Consider the following 15707-nt stretch of genomic DNA (forward strand, 5'->3'; position numbering starts at 1 on the left):
TGTTAAAACATAATGCACAGATTATCCTATCAGCCTCTACACTCCATTAGCTCCTGTTTTTGACTCCTGTTACCCGCCCTACACCCACGTCGAGCAAATCGGGTCCAGCAGTCCTGCTTCCTTCCTCGCCATTCATCTGCTCGCTCCTCGGTCGCAGTTCGACTTATCTTCCCTGCCTACGCTCACTTTCACTTTCCCCTCCCCCTGACGTTCGATGTGCTCGGCTCTCGGCTCCGTCGAGGCTTGCCAGTGCGGGCAAGAGCGCTGCTGCTCAACATGGCGTCGGACGGGATGATTTTAACCAACCACGACCACCAAATTCGGGTCGGAATATTAACAGGTAAGCGTCAGGCGCCTTTCAGGCGTTTCGTTTCGCCGTCGGCATGCCGTGCCGTCTCATGTCTGGCGGCTGTCCGTGCTGTTAGGCCGGGGTTTGGGTGATTTTACTGTGTTCAGCCGCTCTCTCTCTCTCTCTCTCTCTCTCCCTCTCTCTCTCTCTCTCTCTCTCTCTCTCTCTCTCTCTCTCTCTCTCTCTCTCTCCCTCTGCCGCTCCTCCTCCACTCCTTCCAGGCGACGAAGGTTTAAAGCTTGGCCGCTCGATCCTATTTTAAACACGGCTGTTAAATTTTCGGGCTGTGGCTGCATGTGTTAAAGCCCGTGTGTTTCGCCTACTCCGGAGTCTCATGCAGCAAAAAAAAAAAGCCCGGTGTGGAGAACCCAGTTTGTGTGTGATGAATTATTCATGTCTTGTACGCGTTATAGCGCTGGAGAACCGAGCGCTTGTGGATCAGGCACAGCTGCATATGGCCACAGCTTCGTCCACAAGTGCCAAACTGATCGCCGCCACGATTCCAGCGACTGCAGCTGGTCACGCTCGGTATTCATGTTTTGTCACCGATTTCTGCTTCGGTTTGAGGTGTGAATGGACCACTAAAATATCTTGTGTCTTCTAAACTGTCTGAACACTGTTTGCGCCCTAAAGCAAGTGTGCGATGCCATGAACTGTCGCTCTTTTGCGCGCTGTCACATAAATACCTTGGATTGTTTTTTTTTTTAATCGATGGCGGTTGAGTTTCTCTTCACGCACGACCCCGGGAGAGATAGCGAGGCAGCCCCCCACTTTCTCAGCACCCCTCCTCCTGTAGTTAAACACCGCCGTGATGCTGCCGTTGTCGTTGCTCGCCCGTGGGGTGGGTTGAGAGGGGGGGGGTGGATGGTGCGGGGGACGCGTACGGCGACTGAATGCAAATGTCAGTGAGTTCGGTGTGTGTGTCACGTATTCCTGACGGCTGGAGCAAGGCTACCGTGTATGAGAGGTCCAGTACGTCCAGTCCACCTGGCAATGGGAATCACCCTCTTTCGGAATGCACGCGTACACACACACATCCACATCCACATATACTATATACTAACGCGCACTCAAGCGCGCTCACGTTCAACCCCTTAACTACTTGTCAAAGGCTTCGCGAGCGAAGGAGCTGTCCACATGTCTTGGGTTCTGAAACGATTTGGCCTTTTGTTTCGGATCTACCAGCCAAACAGCATCAGGCTTTGAAAAGGTGTGAGGGATTTTCCCGAGGACATTGTGACAGCCCCCCCCCCTCTCTCTCTGTATCTCTCTATCTCTAGCTACCCCCTCCTCCCATCAGCTGATGTGGCCCATTATTAGTCACAGTAACGCTTGGCCTCCTGTCTGTGGGATCGGTTAGCACGGTTCTTTCACTGTGTTCTGGCATATCGAGGAAGCAGATGCTTATTGATGAGGAATACTGTGTGTGTGTGTCTGTGTGTGCGTGCGCGAGTGTGAGAGACAGAAAGAGAGCACAAATAATAGAGTGTGGATTCCTGACTGCAAGAGGAAAGCATGATCGTGTGGCTGAGGGCATATCCGCTATTACATACGTAAACAGTATACAATATGACGCTGCACCAGTATATATCTAAACGATAGTGAGGCCTGATGTCAAACCCGTCTTGTTTTGTTACCCACTCTGTCAGCAGCTGCCATCCAGAGTAAGCCATTTTTAAGCCAGCAAGGAACCTTTGGGCCATTAGCAAAGCCTTCGTTTCAAGAACTGTATGTCTATGGTGGCACTCCACATGAAGCTGAAATGTCAGTGACAAGTTCGTAATGATGGCTCTGCCAACCAAGGCAGCGCACCAAGATTATAAGGGGAGAGCTTCGTTTTTGGAAACGTGTGGGTGAGCTTCTAAACTTTAACGTCAAGATTAATGTTAAAAGGTGCAAATGATACACTGAGGGGGGCTTGATCCACAAATAGCTTTCTGGTTTTATAATAAAGCAAAAAGTCTCAGAAATGGTTAGGTATAGTTAATTAGTTGCATAGTTTGAGACTTAAGAGTATATTAAGAGTATCAGAAAGTAATCATGTCACAAAATGTAATATCTTGAAGCTTAGTCTCTAGGATCTAGAAATGTTTAAAACTTGTTGGAACTCCCCCTAAAGACAACCATCTAACAATATGCTATTATGCTTACATCATGTAAAACTTCTTAAAACACATCACAAGAAGAAATCCGCTAACATGACAGCCTCTGGACCCCAATGTAAAAGTGTAACTGTTTTCCGTAATTAACCTGATTTGTCAGTAATGTAATTATTTTGATATGCTATGCTACCATAGCTAAAAATCCAGTAAGTTGTGTGGGCATTTAACATTCCTCAATCCACAGTGTTGCATATGTACTGGGAATATGTCATAGAAGGCATTACCACCCACAGTGGGCAGCGGACAGGGTGCCTGCAGTGACGGGATAGTCCAGTAGGAAAATGCACCGTGTCGTTGGGCTCAAGTTATCGAGAATTGGTTCGAGACACATTCTGTAGAGGTTTGACGAATGATGGGGCCTGCATTTTCCCGTCGCCCGACATAATCCCAATTGGATATTTATGGGATGTGCTGAAGAGGTCCATTCACACCCGATATCCTACACCTACAAATACCATGGAGCTATGGGTGGCTGTCCAGGCAGCATGGTTCAACAGCATTCCAGATGTTTTTTTTTTTACACTTGTGTAATCAAGGCCACGTTGAGTTGCTGCACATAACAGGGCTAAAGGCAGTCCTACACAGAACTAGTTCCTGTCCAATGACTTTTGGCATGCCAGTGTATAATCATAGAAAACACAGAATTGCTTAGAATCTGCAAAATTGACACAACAGTGCCAGAAAAGCACTTTCTCCATGGTTTGCAGATGTGTGTGCACAGTAATGGGTTAACCCTCTAAATAACCAATCCAGCAACTTGTGCTGACAAAGGCCTGGTAAATGAGTTATCTTAAAATGCATAACATTAGGATGCATCTGAAAAGCTATGTAAATTAGCTTTGTTGACACATAATCTAGGTTGTTCATTAGGTCCTTAGATAGCTCATGAATGCCTACATGAGATATCCTGAGCAGTTGCGACACAGTGGTTTGGAATCTCCTTTCCATATTAACGCAGTTATTTTTCCTAATTTTCAAGCTGTGATCAACCAATTTGCCATCATACAAAGTTGCAATCATCAAAGCTCACATGACTGGGACTACTCTTATTGGTGTTTGCAGTGCTACGTAAAAAACATGTTATTTTGTACCTGATTGTCTGTCGTAAACAGACAAAAAGAGAACATGTTATAACACCAGACACCCCTATTTTTATACTTGAGTAATCAAAATTGTTTTACTGAATATTTAGAAACAGTTTTAGGGCCTGCACCATGTTTTAATCATTAGCTATGATTGGGAAAAAATGAGGGTTCTTAATGAAGCTACCAATGGAAATAACGGGCCATTGTGATATATTTTTTCATGTACTTATCTGACAGTGCTTTTTCTGATTGTGATGCTTATAGATTAACATTTGGTACATTTACAAATTGTGCCTAAATCCACATGGTTTACATTTCCAGAGAAATAAGTTCATACCAATTCAAGTAAAATTAATAACTTGCACATATCATGAGACTCTGAGGCCTAACATTGTTTAAGCACTCTGCTTTATCTTCAAGCATCATTTTAAGCAGTTATCTACCAATACTTATTTGATTGTGATATTATCCTATAAAAACCCTATGTTTTTATACCAAGGTCTACCTCAGGCCAAATAGTAGATTGTTGGTTTGAGAGAATAAATGGCCCCTGCCATGTTGCACTGTATTAGTCATCCAGTCCTGTGTGCTCATATCCTTAGAAGTTAAAGTGTGAACGATTGAAAGCAGGCGTCAGTGTTCACTGTTGTGTTGGGTTAGGTCTTCTTTTATTTATTAATTTTTTTTAGCCACCAGATTTAGTAGCTGGTGGCATGTGGAGTGTTGAGGCATGTTAACACCTCTGTGCAGGATGTTGCTTTGCAATGCAAACACACACGCACACATATACAAAAGCACTTACCGGGTGTCCTCCATTATGGCTTTTAAGTCTCTAAATCTTTAGTGAGTCTGAGCATTTTGCATGTAGCGAAGGGTCAGGTGCTTGTATGATGCAATAAGTGGTGAATCACACTCATTCTCTTCCATATAACAGATCATTTTTGCCCTCGTGCTGTGACACTGGTCACACCTGCAACACTTACCTGACTGTGAATACATACACACGCACACACACTGGTAGAACTGTTTACTTCATGGATTTCACTAAATCTGAACCCATAACATTCCAATAAAGTGGCATCCTGGCACCACCCTGAATGCTGTAGGGATACAGTTTTGCACTATTTTGTAAGTTAAGGGTTAAGTTTCTATGACTGCCACTCTAGGTTTGTGCAGACCATTCCAAATCTTTAGTTTGTATCTATTTTGTATTTGTTTGTATTTATCTTATTTTTAGCTTCTGCTTTTTAACAGGTGCTAACTGAATTTGCTGAGATTTTGTAGCATCCATTTATTCTTCCACCCATGCCACTGTTGCCAACACAATCCCAAAGCATGTGAGATCCTTCCCCATGCTTCACAGTAGGCAAGGTTTTTTCAACTATCCCGGAACGTACTCTGCTGCATCAACTGTTGCAGGACTGTCTTGACCTTATGTTTTTTATATATTTATAACTAGTTAAGGATGAGTGCTTGCTGAGAGGCTAGGTTTTATGTGTGGGCATAGTATTTCACATATAGGAATTTTCCCAGTTAAGCAGCAGCAGCCATGTTGGATGTGTCAACAGTAACTAAAATGAATCTTTCTTTGTTGTCTGCCGTTCCTCTGCTACATTCAACTGCTCAACCATATTTGCACCTGTGTAGCTCTCATTAACTGCTCTTGTATGGAGCACATGAGTTGCTAGCTACCACTCATCAGTAATTAAAGTTCAGCCATGAAAGTCCTGAAAGCTGTGTTCTCTTTACTGGTTTCCTGTAGCTGCCTGCATCAGATTTAAAACTGAGTGTGGCAGGAATGGACCAGCCCATCCATACTTGATGACAATAGTCAAAACCCAATCTGTACTAAGATCCCTTCAAGCTTCAAGTATGGCTCAGCTTGACCCACTGTCCTTTAAGATACAAGCACCCAGACAAGCATCCAGACTTTTTTGTTTGTCCTGGCACCTAAGTGGTGGAACAAACTTGCCCTGGGTGTCCGAACAGCAGAGTCGCTTGCTGTCTTCAAACGCTAAATGAAGACCCATGTCTTTCAAGAGTACTTACATCAACACTTATCTTGCACTTACTAAGGCTTCAGATTGTGCTTATGTCTTACTTGATTTTTTTTATATTCAGGCAGAACGTAGTACAGTGTATCTATAGATCCATACTGACTTTTGTATGTGATAGCATCTAGCTTGAGGTATCTATTGGATTCTAGTCTATACAAACTAGCTAAGGATATTAAACCGCACTTTTGTAAGTCGCTCTGGATAAGAGCGTCTGCTAAATGACTTAAATGTAAATAAAATGCACAGTCACAGAGATATAATATTCTGTGGCTTTGCATGGCCATAGCCACAAAATTGATTGATTGATTGATTGACTCCACAGCTTTGATAACATACTTCTTCATACTTTGATAACAATCACCTACATCTGTTCTATACAAATTAAATATTTCTTAAATATTTCTGCTAGGGATACCTTTACAGATAACATAAAGGATTTCATAGATAAAACAGTTGTGCCTATAATATTGAGTTCAGTATAAGTAATAAACAGTAAACAGCATCATCAGAAGTTGAATACCTCACGTCCTGTGTACTATTTTTGTTGGCCCCAAGACGACGGGACAGTGTTTCTTTGGAGCCCTGAACGTACCTAGAAGTTCTATTTTAACTTCATCAGTCTACGGCACTTCTTCCAAAACTCACCTGTTTTTTCTAGATATTCTGCAGCATACTTCAAATGCTTTTCGACTGTACTTCAAATGTGTTTTGTGAGGTCACAGGTGAGGTTTTCTTCTTATTTCTCTTTCAGGCAGAAGATTTGTGCAAGCAATGACAAACAGTCAGACGGTGCACCACCTTTTTGACTCAGCTAAACTTGCATGCAGGTTCTTTTCAGTCATATGTGGTTTTAATTTGTCTGTCTTACCAGCTAACAAGTTGTTCTCTCCAAGAATTTTCTTGGTGTTCTGAATTTCATCTTGACCTCCACAGTTTCTGTGAGCTGCAGTATCTTAACATTCCACACTGTACAAACCACAAGCTGTATAGTGCGCAAGCTTATAGCTGCAAGCTTTTTGTCTTTACCTTGTGTGCATTGATTACTTTAGATTTTAGGTCAGCTAGGTCAACTCAGGACAGTCAAAGCCCATGTTTGATAAGTATTATAATACATGTACATATATACACCATGGCAAGAAAAATTGTCTGCACCCTTTGGAATTTTATAGTTTTCTGCATTATGTCTCATAAAATGTAATCTCCTCATCCAGGTCAAGCGTATTGACAAGTATAATGTGCCTAAAATAATAACACAAAAATATACATGATCTTGCAGGTCTTTATTGAACACACTCATTGACCATTCAACGTGGTAGTGAAAAAAGTAAGTGAACCCTTGGAATTAATAGCTGGTTGCCCCCCCCCCCCCCCCCTCCCCTTTTGGCGCAATAACCTCAACCAGGCACTTCCTGTAACTGTGGATCAGACCTGCACACCGTTCAGGAGGAATTCTATCCCATTCTTCCTGGCAGAAATGCTTTAGCTCTGTCATGTTTCTTGGGCGCTTCATGTGTACAGCTCCATAGCATTTCTGTAGGGTTGAGATCTGGGCTCGGACTTGGCCACTCCAAAAGGCGGATTTTGTTTTTTTATAAACCATGCTATTGTGAACTTGTTCCGGTGTTTTGGGTCATTGTCCTGTTGGACCACTCAACTTCTACTTATAGTTTCAGCTGATGCATAGACACTCACATTATGCTGTAGAATTTCTGATACACTTGGGAATTCATCTTCCCCTTAATGATTGTAAACTGGCCAGGCCCTGATGCAGCAAAGCAGGCCCAAATCATGTTCCCTCCAACATACTTTATGGTTGGGATGATATTTTCATGGTGATGTGCAGTGCCTTTTTCATGCTAGATGTAGAGCTGCATGTTCTTCTCAAATAGTTAAATCTTAGTTTTATCTGTCAACAAAACATTTAGCCAGTACTGTTGTGGAGTCTTTTTTGTAAGCTGTGGCTTCCTTCGTGGTGTCCTACCATAGACACCCTGTTTTACAGACTGTAGACTCATGAACACAGATGTTAGTCTGTACCAATGATGCCTTCAAATATTTGGCTGTCACTCAAGTTGTTTCTTTACCTCATTGATGAGTCTCTGTTGTGCTCTTGGGGTCATTTTGACTGGGTGCCCACTTCTTGGCAGAGTAGCCAAGACCCAACAGAGACCCAACTTGTCTCCATTTGTATATTGTTTGCCTCACTGTAGACTGGTGAATTGCTAAAGTCTTTGAAATCATTTTGTAACCCTTTCCAAGAATTTTTGAGGCGAGGTATGGCTCACATATGAATATAAAACACACATATAGTTAGTGTTTTATATTTAATTATCTACAGAGTGTTACTACGTCTTACCAGATTTGAATGTCTATTGCCTAAACATTTGCATTAAACTGTATGTATTATAGGACCCAATCAGTATATCATTTATAGAATTATATTGTCCACTAGTAAGGTGCAGATTTATGAGCATCAGTAAAAGGAAATCTACTGATAAAATACCAGTATATCAGTGACTTGTTCTGTATCATAATCTAAAGAAATCCAAGCAGTATACCATGGTATTAAAAAATGTATGGTTATCATATTCCAACAAAAGTAGGATAAACTCTTGTATGCACTTGATTTTGGAAGAAACAATGAATGACCAGGTGTCCCAATATGTTTGTAGATGTGCTTTTCAGGACATCTAAAAAACTATGAATTTTGCTGCTTGGTTTAGACATATGGACTGTATAGACTGGATAATGAATAAAACAGAAAAAACCCATAACAAAAACATAATTTATTCATTATCAATTTTGGTCACAAACATTTTTTTATCAATTGTGCAAAAGTACTAGACCTAAAGGCATTGGAAGATCTTGTGATTGAAGTATGGTCTGCAGCCAAGATTCAGTCTCATCCATAAGTAAACAGTTGCTGCTTATAACTGATTGCTTACTTTAAATCTGTGGTTCTTGGTGAAGTGCCGATGAAGTGCTAAGCTTATGGTTATAGTTCCAGGCCACATCCACACCCTGGCATCCAATGCTACAACAGGGCCTCATCCCTAGAGGTTTATTCTGACACTCTTTTGTGCCTGAGACATCTCACACCACTTGACTGTCTTATCTTAGTTCTCCATGAGCTAATCTCAGTGGTGTGAGACGTAATGAACAGATGTAGAGAGTGGGGGGAAAAATAATGACAGATGAGCATACAGTGACAGAAAAATTGTGTTGTTCACACACCAGTTTCTAACATGAGCCCTAATGAAAGACAGTTCAGATGGCACTCCCGAGTACCATTTTGAGGCAGTCAGTACTGCATCAGATGGTCATTATGCAACAGATGTTTCAAATTGGAATTGCATTAAGCATTTGAATAATGTCTGATCAAAACACCGAATTCCCAACTGTTTTATGTGACATCCTTGGCTAGGAGTAATTAAGAGAAAGCAGCCAGTTTGGCAAGCCAATCCTCTTTAACAAATTCCATTCCAGCCAGTGGTTACCAGCTTAGTGACATCCTATTTCACCTCATACCTTCTTTTGACTCGACAACAGTTCTTAGTTCTTAGTCTTAGTTTATCTGTTTCTAGTGTTCTGCTATCTTTAAAATCTTATCTTATCTTGTTAGGTTTGTTCTTGTAATTAACATAAAAACTATTTCACAAAACAACAACAATAATAATGCTATTGCTAAATTGCTAATTATAACCATGCTAAATAACTCAAGAAAATCATTATGTGAGCTCAGTGTGAGCATATGGCCTTACCATAGTGTTTTTGTATGAATAGCTCTCTCTGCACATGTGTGGATTGATGGTCCTCACTCGCTGACTCTGCTTGCCCTTTGGGAACGTGGAGGACAAATGTGACTCTGCAGCTGTATGCATGTGGTGTGTGTATGCATCACAGCTATTTTCCCTCTTTGTATTCTGTATATAGCCACATATAGGGATATGTGTTAATCACTGAGAAGGGTTATTTGTCAAAGTTAATGAGTTAACAGTACAGGATTTTAGTCTAGTGTCTCTCATTATTCTAGATCCCTAAGGCGGCATTGCTGTGACAGCAGCACGGCCGCTATATTCTCAATGACATGGGTAGTTACAGATGTGATCCACAGGGAAACTGTTTGGCTCCAAGCACAAGAGTCCTAATACTGTGGCTGTGGCACTCTACGATAATCAACGGAACTTTTCATTTGGTAGCATGTCGAAGGCCGTTTAAGGTTACTGCATTATTAATCTCTTCCATGCAGAGATTTGATTTCTGTCCAGATGTGGGAGAGATGAAATTGCATAGTCATGCTAAGGCCACTGTAGGCCGTCTAAGTTTGGTGCTTTCAGCAAGCTGATGGATTTCCCTTTGCAAGTAGCTGCCTTTGAAGCTCCTTGCTCCTTTAGAGTGCAAATGCTTCAACTCGGAGAAGGAGATGATTCTCGGTAGACGCTTTGACAACTGATAGCACTTCAAATGTTGACTAACAGGTAGTTTTTATATGATAGCCTTTTACAATAAAGATACAAGTTTCAACAAAGGCTCTGCAAAATCATATTGTGATTGCGACAAACCATGTAATATATTACAACAGTAACAGTGACCTAGTTAATGAATTGCATTAATAACCTAAAACACTATTAACGATTTGCATATATTGCATCTTTTATCATGTATCAGTATTAAAAAGGGCATTGCTGTGACTGACAACGATTAGGCCTGTAATAATTATGAGACTTGTTTGTTATGTGAACTACTGATGATTATATGTAAATAATCTTTTCATATCTAAACCATCTTTTGTGATAAAGATGTGACTGTTTCTGATCGTGAGAAATAACCTGGACAAGGTCATCCTCCATATTCTGTGCTCAAAGGGTTGCACATTTCCCATTGGTGGTTGCCTGTGGATTGGTCATTGGGCTAAATGCTCTATCTAGCTTCTGTCTCCACACCACAAGGTCCATTCATAAATGTGTTATAGCTCATAGGAATGTTGATTTTGAAGCAATCGCCTGCCAGGTATTTTTAGAGACTGCTGGGTGCTGGAGGAAGACCAGGAGGACTTTGTGTCGTCTAAAGCTGTGCTCACACTATTGCAGCCAGTATGCATCGTGTGCCGCTCTGCACAGATTTTACTACTCAGGCGCACAAGGCAGCAAACTACCTACAGCAAACAGACACCTCAAACTTATGTTTTAACTGGTTATTTTATGATTTAAGAAAAACTCATTTTAAGTATTGTTATTGATATTTTAAACGATCATTAGTCAATATTCTCTCTCTTTTAGTGCTAACTTAACACTGTGAAATATGTAGAACATAATAAACAATTATTATTATTATTATTATTATTATTATTATTTCAGCAGTAGTATCAGTTATGTGTTATGTGCTGAGAAAATTTGTTTGAGAAAAAAAGGACCCTGCCTGTGTTTACACTGATCTCCTCTCAGTTGCCCTATTACACTGTTTACACTGATCGACTCTCAGCATCCCATTATTCCACCCCATCTTCATCTGTTTTGCTAACATGAACGATTTTAATAGCTCAACACAACTAATAATAGCAAGTGCTTTCTCAAAATTCAACACAAAATGCCATTGTTAATGACAACTGCAGTTTGTCAGTCAGAATTATTCAACCTCTTCACACATTCACCACTCATGTGGCAAATTAAATGCTTCATTAGTTAGTTCATTAGATGTTTCTGGACTGATACCTGGACTGGCAAGTCAAGAGAGTGGTCCAGAAAGTTCAGAGAAGAGATCATTGCCTTGCACAAACAAGTAAAGCATACAAAAAGAGAGCAAACGGTATGTTGCTAGAAATACAGTTGGAAGCATAGTTTGCAAGTTGAAAGATAAAGGAACATTAGCTACACTACCTGGGTGTAGCAGAAATAGGAAGCTATCACTAGCTGCCAGGTTCTGCAAAAGACCTGTAAAAGACCTGCAGCAACATTTGGTGGCAGCAGGCACTGAGGTGGCATGGCAGTGTCTCTGTAAACCTAATCTCACCAAAGATGTTTTTGAGCAGTATTCCAGACCTGGACTTCCATACCAGATTTTCTCTGGCCACTCTCTGGATCTGGAGGTCTGCAGGCTGAGCAGAATGGGCAGGTGAACACCACATGGTCTTTTCTGCAGATGTTGTGCTGACATTTGGGAATGTCCTGTTTGGTGGAAGAGCTGCACTACAGTGTGATGGAGGTGGTGAATGACTCTGCCAGACTCTGCCATGGTTGTGTAAAACTGAACCTGCAGCTCCTTAGGCAGCTGGTGCAGGAGGTACACCCTCTGCCAAAGTTTCTCTGTCATAGATTTGATGTTGATATCCAACTTCAGGTCCCTGGAGATTGTAGGTCCCAGGAGCTTGGAAGGACTGTTACAGAGGACCAGCTGTTCAACCATCCGTCTGTAAAGAGGCTTGTTGTCATCTCGAATGAGCAGTGACTGTGGCCTCTCCTGCAAACTTCAGAATTTTGACAGAGGGGTTTGTGGAGGTGCAGTCATTGGCATACAGTTGGGAGAGCACAATTTGCAAATACTGAAAGTTTAAGGGCCTGGAGGGCCTCATCTTTTGCTCTCTGCCTATGAGGAAGCTGTTGAAACACTGGCAGGAGGGGGCAAGAATGATGAGCTAGGAGAGTTTATTGTGGAGTGATTCTGGGAGGGTGTTAAATGCTGATTTTAAATAAGGAAAAAGATTTTGGAGTATATGCTTTGCTGGTTGAGGTGGTGACCTGTTGGATTAATATGGAAGCTGCAGAGGGGGTTAATGATGGGTTTGTGATATACTTTAGGGGTGTAAGTACCAGGCCCTCAAAGGATTTTATGACTGCAGAGGTCAGAGTGATGGGTCTGTATTCACTGTAGTCAAGTCCAGGGATGGTTGCTTTCTTGGCTTTCTTGTAGATGGCTATTACTGTGGATATTTGAAGCAGGAAGGTACGTTACACAGCTCCAGTGATTTGTTGAAGATCTGTGTAAAGATGGGTGCAAGTTGGTCATTGGAGACCTTTAAACAGGAGGGAGAAACACCATCTGCACCTTGTGCCTTTTTCACGTTCTGTCTCCTGTGGAGTCTATGCACATCCTGTTCACAGATCTTCACTGCAGGCTGGATGGTTGGCTGGGTGGCAGTCAGAGTTAGAGGAAGAGGTGCTGATGTTTTTGTTGTGGTTTGAATGAGGTGTAAATTGAACATGGAGAGGTGTGTTGCTGGCCTTTTTAAAAATCTGCAGTAAAAGGTAGTTGAGCTCGTCAACCAGATGAGCTTCCTGTTGCTAGTGATGTCCTCCTGCAGGCTGTTCCTCAAAGCTGATGGGTCATTGGCTGACATCACACTACTCGGCTTGCTGGAGTAGTTTTTTTTTGGCTGCTTTGATTTCTTTGTTAAGAGTGTTGGTTGTACAGCATCTGGTCTCCACTTCTGTATGCCTCCTCTTTGGACTCACGCAGTTTGGCAGTGAACCAAGTCTTGTCATTAATTGTATTTAATTTGAGTTCTGGTTGGAACAAAGGTTCCACAGAAGTGATGTAGGATGTCACAGTGTCAGTATATTCATCCAGGTCATTGCTCAAACGCATGCTCAAACAGACTCCAATCAGTCTTCCTGACAGTTCTGTAGTATGTCCTTTGCCTTATTAGTCCACGTCTTCACAGAAGTGACCATGGGTTTAGCAGATTTTAGCTTTGGCCTATAGGATGGGTAGAGATGAACTAGGTAGAGATTAGAGGAGAAAGCTGCTGAGGAAACACAGCATTTTGCGTTCTTTAAAATAGTGAAGCAGTTGTCAGTTGTCGTTTTGTTTCTGAGTTAAGGCACCATGCTTTTCACTTCTACCACATTAATTCCAATGTAATTTGCAGATTAAGCAGAGATGCATGTCGTTTTTGTGTGTTTGGTCACAGACAACACAATCAAATTCAGGTACGTTTCACTATTCAAATAGGCAGTTATATGCTCTGATTGGTTATTATTATGCCAAATGTAGGCACCACTACTTCTAGAAATCATTATTTAATTAAATGTCTTGCTACTATCACCTTAACCCTGTTAGCCTGATTAATACTGTACATTTTAGAAATGACTTTTGTGCTGATGGGAAATGATTATTCACATTGTCACTGCCCTTTTTTAGAACCAGATTCATGTAGGTGAGAGATTCCCAAATGTTTTTGTGCTTCCCATCTAGCACACCTGATTCAACCTATTAACTAAGTTCCTCATGTACTGGGTTGGGTTGTAATGGTATGAGATTGTCTTTGTTTTTGAAAGTGTCACAGGTTTATGGTATCACAGTATACTGTATTTAACAATTCTTCCCCGTTGTTGTTGTTGTCTTCTTCTTATTTATATTCTTATTATAATTATTATTATTATTATTATTATTATTATACATTCTCTCTTAAATGAATGAAAAAAAAATTGCTAAAGCTAAACCAATATATTCATGGAAGTATATGTAAAACATTTTCCTTTTATATATAAATTTTTTTTTGTTATAAATAACATTGTTGACATTGTTAAACATTGATTGTTTGGTTTTAAAAATGGTAAAAAAAAAAAATAGTAAGAAATTTGTGTAATTCTTAAACTTTAAGCGAATGTTTTTTTAATGTCTAAAACCTATGTAATGCTGCAACCCTTGTGTTGGGTCCGGTGCTTTAGTGTAGGAATAACAAATAGTAAAGCTATTCTCTCATTCTTGTGCATTTTGTTTGTGAGCTCAGACTCAAACCTGTTGATGTAACTCAAAATATTTGTATTAATGGGTATCGGGTCATATGGGGAAAAAACTTAATGCAAACCAATCCCGTAGCTGATTTCGCTTGCAATAGCACACACCCACATTATGCAGTATTATGTATCTTTGCTCACACTAGCTAGCATTGAGTAATGGGAGGGGGAGGGACACCAGGAAGAGACACTGCCCCTATCTAGAAAGAGCTATGGCAGTTATGCTCCCTGGGACTGCTGGCGAGGGATGGCCATGATCGATCTGGCAATCTCCCATGATAAGGCCGACACTTAGACAGCTTCTCCACTCGGGTGCTTAGTAGGTTTTAAAGAGAAAAAATAAATTCTCAGGATTTCAGTATTGCAAAAGAAAAGTTGTATATTGTCTGTTTTGTGGCTGTTTGTGTCATTGTGTGATCGCATTTAACAATACAGTAAAATAGCAGGAATACCGCTAGTAAGAGTTAAGCTGCTGTTACATAAAGTTATGACAGAGGGCTGTGATATTTTCAAATGAGCCCTGACAATCAATGTGTTCTTAACCCATCACCAGTTGTTTCTGTGAGTGTTATGATGAATCGAGATAATCTTGTAATCCAACTACAGATTATTATTATACTCTTCAATCTATGTCAATCTATTGATTCACGATTACAAAGGACATTGCAATCCTAATGTCTGTCATGATATCTATGTATCTATGGATACAGTCATATTAAACAAATGAGGACACCTAATGCGCCAGTGAGAAGTACAGATGTTTCCCTTAACCTCTGTACTTCTCACTGGGTAGCAGGTTAAAACTGTTGCAGATTTAACATGTTTAGCCAGAGTAGATATGGCTGCAAGTGTGTGTCTTTGGGTAGACTTGACTGTTTGAATGACCATGTGTTTAAATGACAAATGTTTTCATGGGATTTTCACACAGCTGTATCAAATAACTCTAATAGGCATTAACATTAACCAGTATTGCCACATTGTAAAATATAAATTACAAAACCCTGGACAATTTCAGCTTTTTTGTAATCTAACAGTTTGTCTAGTTGGTCAGTGTTCTAGAAGAACTGCTGCTATATGCCCAGAACAGCATATTGTGCCATATTGTGATTTATCACAATAAAGACAAATGTAGACATTGTCCAGGCCTTATGTAATCACAGTGCTAATATTTGTCATCCCTAGTTCAGCCCTAATCCCTGTGTGTGTGTGCATGTAGTTGTTTCATAATAATGAAAATGCATGCTTGTTCATGTGTGTTTTCATGTATGGTTTCGTGTGCCTTTTCACATTTGTGAACAATTGGTCAATTAACCACTTTC

The 15707-nt window shown here is 40.8% G+C and overlaps 1 protein-coding gene across 9 annotated transcripts in view; it reads left to right on the forward strand.

Annotated features, from left to right (window-relative positions):
* The first annotated feature begins 230 nt into the window (after positions 1 to 230).
* Positions 231 to 15707, forward strand: part of gphna (gephyrin a) — a 107190-nt gene continuing 91713 nt past the window's right edge. For all 9 annotated transcript variants that reach the window (XR_011980532.1, XM_072689906.1, XM_072689908.1 and 6 more), the window contains exon 1: positions 231 to 340. Coding sequence is in view for 8 of the 9 variants with exons in the window: in XM_072689906.1 (XP_072546007.1) it covers positions 277 to 340 (64 nt within the window). In the remaining variant the exon portion in view is untranslated. The remainder of the gene's footprint in view (positions 341 to 15707) is intronic.

This window comes from Salminus brasiliensis, chromosome 10 (genome assembly GCF_030463535.1).
Source record: "Salminus brasiliensis chromosome 10, fSalBra1.hap2, whole genome shotgun sequence".
In the NCBI taxonomy this organism is placed as follows: Eukaryota; Metazoa; Chordata; class Actinopteri; order Characiformes; family Bryconidae; genus Salminus; species Salminus brasiliensis.